We start from the raw sequence: 17,670 nt of genomic DNA on the forward strand, positions 1-17,670 counted from the left end.
CACAAGGTTTTTCTATTTAGACCTACTGACCTAGTTTTTAAACCCACGTGACCCAGTTCCGAACTTGACCTAGATATCATTAATTTGAACATTCTGACCAATTTTCATGAAGATCTCATGAAAAATTTGGCCTCTAGAGAGGTCACTAGGTTTTTCTATTTTTAGATCTACTGACCTAGTTTTTGATCGCATGCGACCCAGTTTCGAACTTGACCTAGATATCCACAAGATGAACATTCTGACCAACTTTCATAAAGATCCCATGAAAAATGTGACCTCTAGAGTGGTCACAAGCAAAAGTTTATGCACGGACGCACTCACGCACGGACGCACGGACGACGGACGACGGACGCCACGCAATCACAAAAGCTTACCTTGTCACTTTGTGACAGGTGAGCTAAAAACTTTGGCGGTATATTGAATAAAATGTATTTAATTCATTCACAAAAAATGATTTGAAGGTATCTTGAAAAAATAAAAGATTTTTTTTTTTTGAATTTCAAATTTCTTCCCACTGTTTTTTAGCTCACCTGTCACAAAGTGACAAGGTTAGCTTTTGTGATCGCGTGGTGTCCGTCGTCCGTCGTCCGTCCGTCCGTGCGTGCGTGCGTGCGTCCGTGCGTCCGTAAACTTTGGTTGTGACCACTCTAGAGCTCACATTTTTCATGGGATCTTAATGAAAGTTGGTAAAAATGTTCACCTTGATGATATCTAGGTTAAATTCGAAACTGGGTCACGTGCCTCAAAAACTAGGTCAGTAGGTCTAAAAATAGAAAAACCTTGTGACCTCTCTAGAGGCCATATATTTCATGGGGTCTATATGAAAGTCAGAACATTCAACTTGATGACATCTAGGTTAAGTTCGAAACTGGGTCACGTGCCTTCAAAAACTAGGTTAGTAGGTCAAATAATAGAAAAACATTGTGACCTCTCTAAAGGCCATATTTTTCATGGGGTCTATATGAAGGTTGGTCTGAATGTTCAACTTGATGATATCTATGTCATTTCGAAACTGGGTCACGTGCGGTCAAAATCTAGGACAGTAGGTCTAAAAATAGAAAACCCTTGTGGCCTCTCTAGAGGCCACATATTTTATGAGATCTTCATGAAGATTAGTCAGAATGTTCATCTTGATGATATCTAGGTCAAGTTCGAAACTGGGTTACGTGCCTTTAAAAACTAGGTCAGTAGGTCAAATAATATAAAAACCTTGTGACCTCTCTAGAGGCCATATTTTTCATGGGATCTGTATTAAAATTGGTCTGAATGTTTATCTTGATGATATCTAGATGAAGTTTGAAACTGGGTCACGTGCCATCAAAAACTAGCTCAGTAGGTCAAAGAATATAAAAACCTTGCTACCTCCCTAGAGGCCATATTTTTCAGGGGATCTGTATGAAAGTAGGTCTGAATGTTCATTTTGATGATATCTAGGCCAAGTTCGAAACAGGGTCATGTGCGGTCGAAAACTAGGTCAGTAGGTCTAAAAATAGAAAAACCTTGTGACCTCTCTAGAGGCCATACTTGTGAATGGTTCTCCATAAAAATTGGTCAGAATGTTCAGCTTGTTGATATCTAGGTAAAGTTTGAAACTGAGTCACGTGCCATCAAAAACTAGGTCAGTAGGTCAAATAATATAAAAACCTTGTGACCTCTCTAGAGGCCATACTTTTCATGGGATCTGTATGAAAGTTGGTCTGAATGTTCAACTTGATGTTATCTAGGTCAAATTTGAAACTGGGTCAACTGCGGTCAAAAACTTGGTCAGTAGTTCTAAAATTATTGAAATCTTTTGACCTCTCTAGAGGTCATATTTTTCAATGGATCTTCATGAAAATTGATCTGAATGTTCATCTTGATGATATCTAAGTCAATTTTGAAACTGGATCATGTGCGGTCAAAAACTAGGCCAGTAGGTATAAAAATAGAAAAACCTTGTGACCTCTGTAGAGGCCATATTTTTCATGAGATCTTCATGAAAATTAGTGAGAATGTTTACCTTGATGATATCTAGGTAAAGTTCAAAACAGGGTCATGTACCTTTGAAAACTAGGTCAATAGGTCCGATAATAGAAAAACCTTGTGACCTCTCTAGAGACCATATTTTTAATGGATCTTCATGAAAATTGGATAGAATTTTTATCTTGATAATATCTAGGTCAACTTCAAAACTGGGTCACATGAGCTCAAAAACTAGGTCACTATGTCAAATAATAGAAAAAACGACGTCATACTCAAAACTGGGTCATGTGGGAAGAGGTGAGCGATTCAGGACCATCATGGTCCTCTTGTTCTTATCAAGGATTCAAACAATTCATAAATAGAATTAAACTGACAGTATTTTGATGTAATTTATACATTTTCAAATTTAAATTGTAATTTATTTATACTTACTGGGATCTTTTACAATTAGTGAAAATTGATTTCTCTCTCTACCTTACTCACCAAGTCATAAAAGCAAAGCACTGCTTATTGAAATCTTGGGGCAGTCAGCCAAAGGTTACATTACATCATGAACACTCTTGCAATGATCTTAATGAGATGGTGATTACTAGCGAGTATGAAATCTGTCCGATTCAGAATCGCATTTGTCCAGTCGTTAGAGACAGAGGCAAGAGATACTGTATATTGTTTTAGAAAGTTGTATCAGAGAGGATTGATTTTATGGCCAGGTGCTTTACATTCAATGACTCTAACGACTGATGCCAGTCTAACTACTTGGTAAATGTTGAATTTGCTTTTATTGTTTTTATTGTTTAATCAAATCATTTGCTGATTTCTTTTCTGTAATAAAATCTATGTATTAGACTTTTTCCCTAAACTGAATTTTCTTTCGTTTCCAGAAACCATTCAGAGCATCGACGATTTTACTGTTGGAAGAAAATTGTTATTGAGCGTAAAAGAGTTGTGGCTTTGAGATATTGTATTTTATGACTTCTCGCATAATGGTGTCAATTTACGTTGGCATGGATAATCATTCCATCTGTTGGCTGATCCTGCATAGAACGCAACACAATCTTCGTTACCCAAATTATTTGGCTCACCAGGCCTCCAGTCTGAGAAAGTGGCATGTTTATTTGTATCAGCCCATCGCCAAATCGATTCATAGGTTTGATCAGACAAACCCATCCACGTGTGCACGGCTGAAATGAATATATAAAATATAAAATGTATATCTAGAAGTACATTTACTCCGCCAAGTTATATCACGAAGTAATGGCACCTTTCGTATAAAAATATATATGTATTTATCTATCAACACTAAACTAACAAGATAATGACTTTATTTTGAATGTACACCATACATCAGTTTACAAAAGGAAACGTTCTATTTGACAAAAATAAAAAAAAGACAACAAATATTAAACTGCCTTTTCGAATACATATCATGTCGTTTAAGATAAGAAGTCAATTATAAGAGCCGATGGTGCCTTTTTCATAAAACGCTAGTGTGTTTGCTAGTGTTGTATAAACGCTTTAAACGCAGGGAAATATTTCATGCGTTTAATAGGTTACGGATGCCTGACTGAGAAAGAGTTTTTGGTAGGGAACTTTTTAACTCATCTGAAATGTTTTAATGTGAGCTATTAATATAGGCGTCCATCCATCGTCCGTCTTCCATCGTCCATCGTCCTGCGTTAACATTTTCACCTCTGAAACGTTTGGTAAGATTTCCACCAAACTTGGTCAGTAGCATCCTAGCTTGGATTTCTTTTAAATTTGTTCAAATGGTTCACCCTGACCCCTTTTAGGGCCGACAGGGCTAAAAATAGAAAAAAACAACTTTAAAAAGCTTTTTCTCATTTACCGTTTGGTGGACCTTCATCAAACTTGGTCTATTGGAAGGTTCTCTTCAAAGTTTGTTCAAGTGGGACAATTGGCCTCTAATCACTAGAGCTAAAGAAACCAAATGGTGGATCTTCATCAAACGTGGCCAGTAGCATCACTCTACACGATGGTAAGATGATGAATATATGATCAGTTAGTCGATGAAGAACGATGGGACTATGGTTAACGCGATGTTGCGGTAGTACTAGTATGATGGTGAGATGTTCATATAATATCTCGTTTACATCATCATACCATCGCGTTTTCACCATGGTACTATCTACTATCGCGTTATCACTATCGTGTTATCAGGTTTTCACCAAAATCATTGTGTCATCGCGATATCACCATCGCACCATCGTATTTCGCCGTCTTACCACCACGTTTTCACCATCATAGCGTCGCGTTATCACAATCGTGCCATTGCACCGCAGCGATTTCACATCCGTAGCCTACCATAGCGTTTTCGCCATTGCAACGGATTCAATAAAAAGACTGTTCAAACGGAACACTGTAAAATCTTTAAATCTTTTAGGTTACAATTTACTAAATAGCTGTTATTCTTTATTCTTCATAGAATTTACATATCCAATAGCTACAGCACACATTAGGACCAATTTTAAATGTCTGTAACTTACATTGTCATGAAGAATATTGTCAGTGCTAAATAAAATCAAAAGAAAAGTGGGGGTCATGTTTGATGCAAGAAAAAGAAAATCAGTTAAACACACAAACTGCAGAATCAGCTAAAGGTTGAGATCCCAAATTGTAGTGGTGGTGTATGATCTTAGTATCCCATTTATCATTTCATAATGAAAATGCTACATGTCAAGCATAGATCTGTTATGTGAATTCAGCAAAAAAGATTGCAAAGAGAATAAGGCAAATAGCTCTACAGTGCAAAGAACTGAGGACTATTTGAATCCGCCATTATGCGACTATCATTTTCTGTACAATTTTCCTATTTAGTGTCTGTATGCCTTTAAGGGCTTCTACAGCTAAAGATAGAAATACCTATATATGACTTTTGTCATGAACCGCTTGATGGATCTTCATCAAACTTGGTCTTGAGTATCATCATAAGGTCATCTACCAAATTTGTTCAAATGGAGGCTCTTGGTCCCTTTTAGGGGCCTCTATAGCTAAAATAGAAAAACCTGTCATGAACCGCTTGATGGATACATTTTAAGGTCGTCGTCTCACAATTTTGCTCAAATGTTGTTTGGTCCATTTAAGAGAGGTAAACATTAGTTTTAATCATAATGTTATTTTTGGAAACAGCTGAATACTTTGTTTAGCCTTTTGTCATTCAACGTAAATTCAAAACATGGTACCAACTAAGGTTATAGACCCGTAATAGCATATCTCCTTTTTAAGAGTATTCAATTCCTACAACATAAGCCTACTTCGACTATTTTTTTCAGAAAAAAAAACATGTTTTAGACATGACATGTTATGCACCAAAATGTATATAATCTTGCACAATTGTAATAAAGTTTGTATAGTATGTTGCAAAAGAAATTATTTTGTTTTAGGTGTAGCAAAAAACTTTCATATACAATGTAAAAGGGAAAATTTCACGTAAACCCCAACCTCCCACCCTACACAAAAATCTCTAGTTGTCATATAATGTTGAATATCTAATATGCTAAGTTATCTAAATATAAATATAAAAGACAAAAAGTTTTATATGCAAAGGTGACCTTGATCTTGAGCTAGAGGTCTGGGTCTTACATGCAACAAACCATTTTGCCATTTTGTTATGATTAGTGTTTATGTCAAATCACTTAAATATCCATTCGTGCAAGGTAAAGCTACCAACAAGACCAAATAAATGCCATCTTATCTTTGACCTCTAAGTATTACCTTTGAGACAGGGTTCAGGTCTTGCCTGTGACACATCGTCTTATTATTTGAAACATGTGTTCTAAGTGATATTGAAAACCCTTCTTGAATAATAGTCTTATGGACCAGACATGAAATTTATGTACGAAACCTAAGATCTCCAAGTGTGACCATGACCTTGGAGCTAGAGTTCTGGATCTTGCGCAAGATACATTGTCACGTTATTGAGAACATTTGTGTCAGGTAATGGTCCGGACAAGAAACTAGCCATATAAACATTTGACCTCTAAGTGTGACCTTGACCTTGAAGCTAGGGGTCTGGGTCCTGCACATGGCACATTGTCTTATAATGGGAAGCATTTGTGCTGGGTGATTTTAAAAGCCCTTGATGAATGACTGAGTTATGAACCAGACACAAACCATGTTAACCCTTGACCTCTAAGTGTGACCTTGCCCTTTGAGCTAGGCGTCTGTGTCTAAAGTATGGCACGTTGTCTTATTATCGGTCGCCCCAACAAATGGGTATTTATGTAGCTACTTAGCCTTCTAAGAGAACATTTTGCTAAATAAATGAAGCGGAATGTATGAATTTACTGTAACAGTTATCTATTATAATCATTGCCAATTAAGTATTCATTTGTTAGCATGGAAGGACGGACGGAAGGTCGCAGCCAGTTTCTATGCCCTTTTCTCTTTCGAAAGAGGCAGTTGGGGACAGTTAGGTTTCATTAAAAATATATTATTGGTTTTAAAGTAATCGTTGAATCTTTTTTTGTGGGCAGCGAAGCGTGACCACAGATTTACAATACCACAAATTACGGTCGAAATCGGAATTCTTATCAGAAACCGAAGAACAAGTAGTTCCATGTCCTCCATAAATTTTACGTAATTCAAGTCTGTTGGACTTTCAGAAAGCTTCTGAGATTCAACTCTATCAAAAAATGCACTTCTTAAGTATAAATTTGTCGTAATCTATACTTTATAACAAAAACAACGCTTATAAAAATGAGCATGCGTGCTTTGATCACATGATCAAAGCAATTCTTCCTCACGTGACCAAAATAAACTATATATAACTTAAAAAAATAGTATAGTACTTCAGCACCATCCGCGTAGATCTATAATCGGTATTAAAACCCAGTTGCATCTTTTGTAAACGTTTTAGATTAAAACTCAGTTCCCGCTAGAAAAGTTAATCGAAATTTATTATAATAACAACACCAATGAGCTTGTTTCGATCACATGATTACAAAACATCTAATTAGCATGGCGTGCGTTCAAATTTCGGATAAAATTGCACCCGTGTATCCGTTGAACTATATAGCATAGAAATGGGTTTATGGAAAGATATATTGAATGAAATCAACAGAAGAGGTGTTATTCTGTTTATTTTTGATAAAGAAAGATACGATTCTTTCATAATATTTATGTAAATATCTTTTATTTGCACGACTTTGGAAAACAATTGCAGTCGTAACGGAGGGGGCAAAAAATTTATACCTGTTTCCCGAAAATACGAACGTATGCACTTCTATTTGATTCAATATTACATTCCAGCTCAATAAAGGGTATAATTAATTCGAAAGAAACATTATTTTTAACCAATCCGCCTTTTAATCGCCGATAGATATGCGGTGTTTTCGTCCCCAAATATTTACGTTCTGGCGTACGATTTCTTCTCGGATAATTATACAATAGCGGGATTCGGAAGATTTCAATCAAATCATATGTTGAATGGACTCCTTGATCCCAAAGGACCAGAAATTTAACAACACTAAAACCTGCATATTGGCTTGATTATGAGGCATATTATATTAATCTACAGCTGAAAAATGACTGAATGCAACCCGAAAATCATAATGTGTGCTGAAATTGGAGATAGTAGTAGTTGTTTTGGTTGTTTTAAAATTGAATGAAACATTTAATTTCATTGCAAATATTCTTTTATGGTTGTTTAAGAACTATTCTTAAGTGTCTTTTATTTATGTAATGTATGTATAATATATTCACAGCCTGCTTATACCAAGATGAGATCTCATTTGAAAAAAAAAAATAAAAAAATAAAATCACCTGTCAATGTCACAGGGGCCTGAACATGGAAACCCGTTTCTGATCAATAACGTGAGGGCCACTTGACCTAGAATGTTGAAACTTCATAGAATGATTAGGCATGTTGATTAGATGACCCCTATTGATTTTTGAATCACTTGATATTACAAAGTCGATGACCCTTAATGAGCTGGAAGATGGAAAAATACTTTCTGGATCAATAACTTGAGAATCACTTTACTCAGAATGGATTATTGGACATGCAGAATAGATGGCCCCTATTGATTCTGGACTCACTCGAAGGAGGAGGGGTATATTGTTAATACTAATGTTTGATGATGGATGTTGGTCGGTCTGTAGACAAATCAGTTTCCGGATGATAACTGGGGAACGCTTGGGCCTAGGATAATGAGATCGGGAGATTTGTCATGATCAGCGAATGACCGCTATTGGTTTTCTTCTTTTTTTCGTACGCGACTACACTGACAGACCAGCAGCCTCAATGAAGTTTGTGGTTTTCTGAAAATCCTCAAAGGCTCCGTACAGTTTCTGGTGGAATGAGGTATCTGTCGACCAAGTTGCAGCTCGCTCCTGGCCATGCCTTTTACATCTCTGAAGTATATGCTCCGTAGTCTGATCTTTCTCACCACCTGGACAAGTTGGTGATGGTGCCAGTCTGTATTTCTTGTACATGTGAGCATTGAGCTTATTGTGCCCTGAGCGAAGCCTGACAAGCATCACTTGTTCAGACCGATCAAGGAGATGAAAAGCATCTTCCGCAATCCTTTGTTTCTTTAGTGCCTTGATGATGATGACTTTCTCTTTGTAACTCACAGGTGTTGTTGGTTGTTCTGACTGAGGTCCTAGCTTAGCCAGTTGGTCTGCCTCTTCATTGCCTGCAAGTTCGCAACGGGATGGAATCCGCTGAAGTGCTACTTTATAGGTTATACTCAGACTCTGCATTATTTTGGCTAGCTGCGGAGCTTTATTGTTGATCAGAACTTCCATGACTGACAGTGCATCTGTAAGAAAGACGATTGAGGAGCTTTCTTCTGCCGAGTTTTCAACCATTGAGACGGCCTTCATGAGTGCTTCAGTCTCTGCCTTGTAATTGCTGCAGTGTTTTCCTGTGGCTGCATGTAGTGTTTCTCTCTTGCCAGATTGGTATTGAATGACCTATTGGTTTTGAGTTCAGTAGGTCAAAGGTCAATATCAACTTTTTTCCAGAAAACTAGATTATGCTTTGGTCTAAGATCACATTTGATACGGAGGTCATTTAAGAGTGGTAAGTGACCCATGATTATTGATTTAAGATCAATACGTTAAATGCCCAGTACGCAGTGACCAAATAATTTCTGTTCCTTGTCGGTTGATTCATGCAATTGTTCTACAAGCTCTTGTTAAAAGTAGAATCTCAAAACAACACATAATCATCTATTAATCCATGACCTTTGCTCACATTTACTTTATTCCCCTTGTTCAAGTAAAAGCAGGGTATTTCCCATTAATTTGTTAAAAAAATGTTTACAATTCAAATAGGATTTTGAGCAAAATTAACAAAACCTCACAAAATTTTCAATAAGCACACGAGCTTTGCTCATATATTATTCTATCCCCTTTGAACAGAGTCAAAGCAGTTTTACTAATTGATTTGTTAAAAAATGCTTGTAATTCAAAAAAGATTTTGAGCAAAAATTAACCAAACCTCACAAAATTTTCAATAAGCGCACGAGCTTTGCTCATATATCATTATATCCCCTTTGACAGAGTAAAAGCAGTTTTACCCCTTGATTTGTTAAAAGAAAGGTTGAAAATGCTTTTTAATCAAAAGTAGTTTAACTAGAATCACCAAACTTAAGCTAACTGTTCATGCCCATTACCAGAAGCTGTCAACCGCTGTCCACACCACTCCTCTCAGTGCTTTGATTATATTTTGGAATGATGTACGGACAAAATCAAATAATCCATATTTTGCCCACTATGTATTATTATTAATAGGAATTTTTACTGCATTATTGCAGGTTCCATGTCTTATTGTCGCCGTAACAACTTTATTTTATGTAACAAAACAGTATATGGCATGCATAATTGTACTTTTGTTTTCTCCATTATGCGCCCTGTTACGCATTCAAAGCAGGTTTCTTGCCAAACAATACCTTGCAATTTTTTCGTAGTATACACTTTTTGTGACGGTCTTGCACTGATAAAAAATAAACAAGAACCAGTTAAGCGTCAAATGTCATAGGGTGAGAAAAAATTGTAGTCAGCCCGGGGCTCGAGTCCTAGATCCTCGATTACGGGTTGAGTGCTCTTCTGACAGAGCTGACCGGCTGCTGAGACATTTTCTAATCCTGTTCATTTGTAATGAGATGTCAAGTGTTACAATATATCTAAGCTACTATTATTTCTTAAACTGTCAAATAAAGAATTGTATGGGTTAGTTTGTTTGTAGGTTTGCGAACTTTCCGCCGTTTTTGACTATACACGGGTTTATGTTGATAAACCCGTGATGGTTTTAAAGTTAAGTTAGGATGTAGGAACAGTGTGCAAAACCCTAATAAAGCATCTATTTATTGAATTGCTGGCTTGCTGATCAATCAGGCACAACCCATTAAACCTTTACCATGCTAAATTTCTAACATGGACTGGTCCATCATTCGATCTGGGTAGTACCATTTATTATTCAAAGGGGTGTTCAATGAAAAATTACTGACTGAATAGTGAAAAGTACAAACCATGTAAAGGCAAACATCACTTGTAGCCAGCATGCTAAAAGTTAATAACTGTTATGTTACAAGATTTCAGACAGAAATTTTCAAAGATTAGGTCATACGGTATAAACTACGGACTCGAAAGCTATGAACTAATACGATTCTTGGTCATTCGTTTTCTAGCCAAGTAACCATCGATCTAAACATTTATTCTACATTTTATGCAGATTATACATCCGTTAAAAGCCATACTACTTAACTAAGTAAACATTTTCCTTCGAATTACGGACAAATGCGAAATACTACCATATAATAATATATTACAAAATTTTACCTTTTGATTTTGAGAGCATCTTTCGCAGAAATATATTTTCAGCCCAGGTCTCAAGTCGTGTAAGATATGCACCTCTAGCTTTGCAGTAACGCTAAAATTCAAATACACATACAATTACAAAACAGAAACCTATCATTTCAATAACTTTAAGTTTCTTCTAAAGTAAAGTATGATGCGTTGATGTTTTTATCATTTTGAAATTGAAGATGTATGTCCTTGATAAGTTTTCTAATTTATTTATTTATTTTGTTGGGTTTAACGTCGGACCGACACAATCATAGGTCATATGGCGACTTTCCAGCTTTGATAGTGGAGGAAGATCCCGGGTGCCCTTCCGTGCATTATTTCATCACGAGCGGGTACCTGGATAGAACCACCGACCTTCTGTAAACCAGCTGGATGGCTTTCTCACCTGAAGAATTTTAAGCTAAAAGTGAGGCTCGAACCAACATCGATTAGGGGCAAGCGATATGAAGTCAGCGGCCTTAACCACTGAACCACGAAGGCCCCTTGATATGTTTATAAAGCAGAAGGGCTGTGAAAAATGAGATAAAAGAGTGGGATGACACATTTCCTCTGAAATATTTAATAAATTAATATCACCATGTTCAAAAAGCGGCGGTGAAAACAAATAATCGGACACGCCACTAAAACCGAAATGCGTATTTGTACACGATGTTGATATGTATGAAAATTAACTGGAAATGTTGAGTACACAAGTCGGTATGACATAGAATAATATCACTACACATGTTATGCTGCCATATGACCAATAACAATAAGCCCTACAGAAATAGAAAAAGCAACTCCGTATGTACATTGCGTACTCGATTTCCATTTATTAAATGGAATTTACGATGCATTATCAATATACACTGTACATGCGCATATAGTTGGAAATTTCATGTCTGATGACCACTCTTTTTACAGACTTGTGCATCTGCAAATGTCAGCTCTACTCCATATGCAATGAAATAGCAATGGGATCTGTACGATGTCCATCCATCTGCACAACAACCTGTAGATATACATAAACCAGGACAGCGTTGTGACTTTCTTGTATCAATACTTCAGTTATTAAGCGTTACACAATGAATAACAAGTTCCAGCGAAATGATTCTTTCAAACTTTTATTTCCGAGAAAATTTGTTGAATATACTGTAACAAATGTAACAAAATGCACATTTTAACTTTTCATTTCAATATGCGACATTCATCTTTTATACCATTTAAGTAGCCTATATCATATGTAACAGAAAGAAAGAAAAAAAATATCGGCATTCATGTTATAATGTGTAACAACAGGCGACAGACAGGCCACTGTGCCAAACGTTACGCAGTATAAACTGTCGGAAATGCTTTTAAAACAATTTTACAAATACATTTGAGAACATTGAGTAAGCAATTCAGTTAGTTTGCGATGTTTTTATCTAAGCGCACATCAGTGCTTGCAATCATATTCTGATGGACACCACAAGTCGTTTTGAGCCGACATAGGACGAAAAATCGAGATTATTTGTCAACATGGCTATTTTTCTATAGAGAGGCTAAACACATAAACAAAACAAATAAAAACAACAAAGAAAAACGCAATAAATAATCATTGATATCTCTCTATCTCTCTTCTTTTATCGGCTGACATGTTCTAAATTTAGGACGCTGTAATTACCTGCAGAGGTGACTTGTAATGTTCCCAGTACTACCAAAACTAGACTATTAAATACAAAGACCTTCATTCTGTATAGCAGATGCAAATTATCTGTAATGACAAGGAAATTCATTGTCAAAGTAAACTGTTGTCCTAAATGAACTTTTAAGTAGGATAAATTTTTTTTTAAATTGTTCTTATCAAAATAACTGCTCGTTTTCTGTATATAATACACCAGAATATTATAATTTAGTAATAAGCCAAACAAAAAAATATTATACGTACCTTTTTCAATTCCTTTCAAAACAAATCTATTAAGAGAAATCAGAAATAAGTGTAGTATAAATAAAAAGAAACATAGGATTATAAATTTTGAAAAAATATGCAGCTTTTATTGCTTTTTATCTTGAAGAATATAAATCATACATACATTACATTACATTTGTTACCTGTTCGCCAAAGCAAATCTTGAATTTATTATATCTACTTCAAATTTCTTAGTGTGCGCGTTACTAAATAGGGTAAAAGTACGTTTCTACTTTTGAATTACATATAGATTGAACTTAGCTTTGAGGTCAAGCATGAGCATTGAGTTTTGTCATACACTCAAGAAAAGTGAAGAGGCAAGATCTATTTATGGCAATTACATGTATTTCATGTCTTCAAAGTTACCTATTTTTTCACAAATTTAGTTGCATTGTACTGCAACCGTTATCAGCCTTTAATTATGTTTGAAATAGGCGTTTTAACACATCTATTGTTTTTATTTCGGAACGGTGGATTCATCGGAAGTATACCCAACAGACTGCGAAATAGGAAACCCCATCTGTCACCAACACGCCAATGTTTTCAGTCACGTAACGTCACACACGAAACCATTTTGCAAAAAAGCAAAACAAAAAAAACTCAGACTTTTTCTATCTTAACATCCTGGTCATAAAGTAACCTAAATTACAACACGATCTCCACGTGCACAAATAACATTGTTGATGAAGTTTCTGAGCATCGATCTGCTAAGTAGCAATTGGTGGTAGGGTGGGTTGCTGTGCGATGTGTGGGTCTGGCTGCGCTGGCTGTGCTCATTGCTTCCAGGGGTCATCTGCTTTTACTTTTTCATTTTAATATCTACAATAGTACAATAGGGAATAACCGAATCTAACAATGGAGTTCATTTACTATTAATTAGTCCCTTACCGGTTCACCGGAGGGGACTATTGGAGTATCCACAGTCCGTCTGTCCGTCTGCAAACCTGGATCCTGCGATTACTAAAAAAATATTCAAGCTAGGTTTATAAAACTTTGTTTATGTATAGAGGGCATATCCTGTATAAATTCTGTAAAAAAAAAAGCTTGTAAATTAAATTGCACAGGTAAATAGGAACATGCAGAAAACAAAATCCGTGTTGTACTGTAAATCTAGTCTGTCTACCCACTAGATAATCTTTCTTTTTTTAGAAAAAATAATTTTATTATATATTCTGATTTCTTCAGTCTTGGCTTTGTGTTTTGTGAAGAAAAGGGACATAATTATACAAAATTTGAATAGCCTCAGGTGTTATATCATGTGAACAAAACTCAGAGTCTGAACACACACTACTGTAAATCATATACTGGGCATTTTGTCGAGCTGTTTTCATTAACTGATATTCATTAATTGACCAGACCCAGTTCTATAAATAGCGTAGAAAAAAACCACTCATTGATAAACTTTGAAGACGGCGTGGGGCAATAAATAAGAGGCTCCATTTGTGGTTTGTACTTCTGGTCGCGAATACTTCCAATGACTGTGATATAGCTCTTTATTTTCATATCATAAAATGTTTTAGACCTAACAGAAAAATTATATGAACGATTAGCGCACGATTAATTTTTAAATTACATTAGGAACACTTATAAATGTATCACCATTTTACAACACAAATTACGCTATGATAGTTTCTGTATAATATACTGCTAATCAATTTCAGATGGGGATTTAAGAACATGCTACTAAAACGAAGAATACATTTCTGGTCAAGCTCCAAAAGGAGTAATCCCAATAATCTCAAATACACCAAATACAAAAAGAAAACAAACTCCATATAAATACTTCAGTTTTAAAAGGACCGATGAAACTATATGTCATAAAATCGATTTCACCTGCCAAACAAAATGGCAAATAAAAAAAGCTTTAAAATAATTATGGAGACAATTGTAATAATAGTAAAAATAACATCAAGTATTATCTTTAAACGCAAACGGAATGAAGGAATGTATTGATGTTTTGTTTTGTTCACATCAAAGTTAATTACGCATTCCTTTGCTTTCAACAAAGAGGAATGCATGAAAGAAACTGTTTCAGAATTAAGACATAATTAGAAAAGGAAATGTGAAAAAAGAGTGTCATTTCTAAGATTAGCAATGCAGGTGACGTTTGACGTTGGAAAATGCGAGTTTTATGAGAATAACTGTGTACATGTATTTTGATAAGATCTTATAGAGTAGGAATGTGGTAACGGACAGTCTTAATCAGAAACACGGACAAATACATACATATACAGAAATTTTCATTTTTTATCATTATACAATGCAATACAATCATCAAGTGATTTTGAGAAATATTTTGACCTTAGCGATGCCAAATTGCAGAAGTTAAGGTATTAGAGCACTAATAGTAATGTTTACAAAATGGCCTTTGCTTGGTATATTCTAAAAGGTAACCGTATTTTGCACTATTTTGCAATTTTTAAACAACTTTTACCGTTCCGATTTTTATAAATTTTGTATAACTTATTGTATCTCCTCAAGCTCAAGTAGAGACAAATTTCAAAGTGATAGCCACTATCTAAAACGTTTATAGAGAACTCATTTTACCATTTATTTTAATAAAAGAAAATCAAACTATTGGTAAACAATTATAAAACACAAAATAAAAATGGCAATATCATTTTTTCTATGGTGCCTCAAGTAATCGGATTTAATGAGACAGAATTCATACTTCAACACTGAAAAAATAAGGTCGAATGCTGTGTTTCTGTTTTGAATTTGTCTTACTCTATTTAAAAATAACCTTAGGGCAAAAGCAAACCTAAATTTCTTCCACAATATATAATCTAAGAGTTAAAGCAAAATAGAGAACTTTCACCGCATGTAACTCAATATTTTTAAAGATGTGTAACTCTACCCCTTCTGTTTAAGTAGTAAATTCACTTTGAACACCAAGAAAACGCTTATAAGATTCATTTTTTCCCCATTTTTGTACAAGAAACCAATAATAAGTCTTGAAAGAAGTAAAAACTTACTAGAAAAAAGGAAAATAAGGGGAAAAAAATTTGGTCCCAGTAGGGCTTGAACCTACGCCCCGCTAAGAATTGCAGTAAAAGTAGGTTTATGGTAGGAATTGAATACTCTTCAAAAAGGAGGTTCTCTATTAGTGATCTAATACCTTAATGTCGGAACAGTTATCTTACATTTTGAAACATTCTTTTTAGATTAAATTCCCCCATATAACCATAACAATGCGAGTTTGTTACTTTACCAATTTATTTACAAATTCGTATTTTGTTAGTTTTCAACAATGGGTCGGGGTATATTCGATTAAATAAAATTGTATTACTGTTATTACCCAAAGGGGTATCGAATGTTCAAAGACTCTATTATAGTGTTCATTCTGTTTTATTAACGTTTCGACAAATCACAAAAAAATCTCTACATCATGGCGTCAATACAACATCAAATGAATTACAAACCCGGAACTGACGTAACGTTGTTAAACGGCACCGACAAGTCCCGCTAGAAATCGAAACACATTTATGATTCATAGGGAATGTCTATAACTATCCTGTTTATATAAAAATTGAAAAAAATGATTTATTCAATGTATAACGACACTTTCAAATTTATGTTGCATCTCTTTTAATAACATTCATTACAAAAGGAAGTGTCATCTTACAAATATTCCAATAATGCTATGTCTGTGATAATAAATTGAGCCGCGCCATAGGAAAAATCAACATAGTGGCTTTGCGACCAAAATGGATCCAGACCAGCCTGCGCATCCGCGCAGTCTGGTCAGGATCCATGCTGTTCGCTAATGGTTTCTCTAATTGCAATAGGCTTTGAAAGCGAACAGCATGGATCCTGACCAGACTGCATATAAACCGGGTGCGCCGAAGTATCTTAAGCTAACCTCTCCCAATATCCACGATGATATAAATTTCGATCTAGGCGTCTAGCCAGGCTAGATTTCCATTCTGGTTATTTTCACAGTTTTCACTTTTCACAAAACTAAAAACAATAACATTATGTTTGCTTTTTTTTACATTTAGAATGTATCGGTTTTTTGTCTTCTTTTTCTTCTTCTTCTTCAAAAAAAGTATTTGAGCTTAAAAAAAAGAAAAGAAAAGAAAACCTTTCATGACGGGAATTCGAAAGATCAAAATTCATTTTTTATTTATCTACAAATTCAGAAGATATGAATGATATTCCTTTTTTCTTGAATGACTTTTAATTTTAAAAAACTTTGATATTTATTTAAATCTGCCTTGCCGTTTTTTTTCAGTTTAGGTTTCAATGTTAGATACAGTAAGTATGTTTCCCGTTGTGCTAAATAATAATAGAAAGAACATTAAAATGTTTCTAGCTACATGTATTTATATAGGATCTAGAGGGAGTCTATTCCAATTCTACATTGTAGAATAAATTTTGATCCGAACGTGCAGAACTACCTTAAAGTATATAATAAACTTCTTGTTAAACAACAATGACGTTCCTTACGTGACCTTTAGCACTTCTAACCCTATAACGGTACTTGGGCTACGCTCTTTTGTAATATAAGTTCGTCGTGATATTACCACTTCAGGTCCGCCATCACCGTTTAATTAGTGTATAATATAACTAGATATTTAGCCAGTACTTGGTTTAAATGGAACAAGGTTATTAGATTTTGTTGACAAGAAGTCTTTAGATTCGTTGTATTTTCACGTCTTAGAATAAAAAAAAAAAAAAAAAAAAAAAAAAAAAAAAAAAAAAATAAAGAGAAAAAAAAACAACAACAAAAGAAAAATGTTTTTCTCCTCTTTTTTGTCCAATATATTTTACGCTAGCATTTGGTACAAAACTTAACAATAATTTCTTTATTCATTTGAATTATTCCTGCATCTAAATGTCTGAATGCATAGTAATTAATTGCATAATTAGACTGATTTAATGCTTGTAAAGATATTAAAATACTTTTCCCATGCAGGCACGTGAGACAGTATGTATGAGGTTCCATA

General features: G+C 34.9%; 1 protein-coding gene across 1 annotated transcript; it reads right to left on the minus strand.

Moving 5' to 3' along the window:
* Positions 1-2,716: 2,716 nt before the first annotated feature.
* On the minus strand, positions 2,717-12,522 carry LOC123545519 (perlucin-like protein). The gene is made up of 4 exons (XM_045331843.2): positions 12,437-12,522; positions 11,700-11,785; positions 10,768-10,858; positions 2,717-3,143 (listed from the first exon to the last, which is right to left on the minus strand). The coding sequence occupies exons 1-4, from the start codon at positions 12,501-12,503 to the stop codon at positions 2,929-2,931; spliced, it is 459 nt and encodes a 152-aa protein (XP_045187778.2). The 5' UTR covers positions 12,504-12,522; the 3' UTR covers positions 2,717-2,928.
* Between the last annotated feature and the right edge of the window lie 5,148 nt (positions 12,523-17,670).

The sequence above is a fragment of the Mercenaria mercenaria genome, chromosome 1 (genome assembly GCF_021730395.1).
Source record: "Mercenaria mercenaria strain notata chromosome 1, MADL_Memer_1, whole genome shotgun sequence".
NCBI classification, from domain to species: domain Eukaryota; kingdom Metazoa; phylum Mollusca; class Bivalvia; order Venerida; family Veneridae; genus Mercenaria; species Mercenaria mercenaria.

Coding starts and splice junctions, on each gene's coding strand:
- LOC123545519 (XM_045331843.2), bottom strand. CDS start 12,503: ATGAAGGTCTTTGTATTTAATAGTCTAGTTTTGGTAGTACTGGGAACA. Junction 10,859..11,699: donor TGACATTTGCAGATGCACAA/GTCTGTAAAAAG, acceptor TTTGAATTTTAG/CGTTACTGCAAAGCTAGAGG. Junction 3,144..10,767: donor GATGCTCTCAAAATCAAAAG/GTAAAATTTTGT, acceptor TATTCATTTCAG/CCGTGCACACGTGGATGGGT.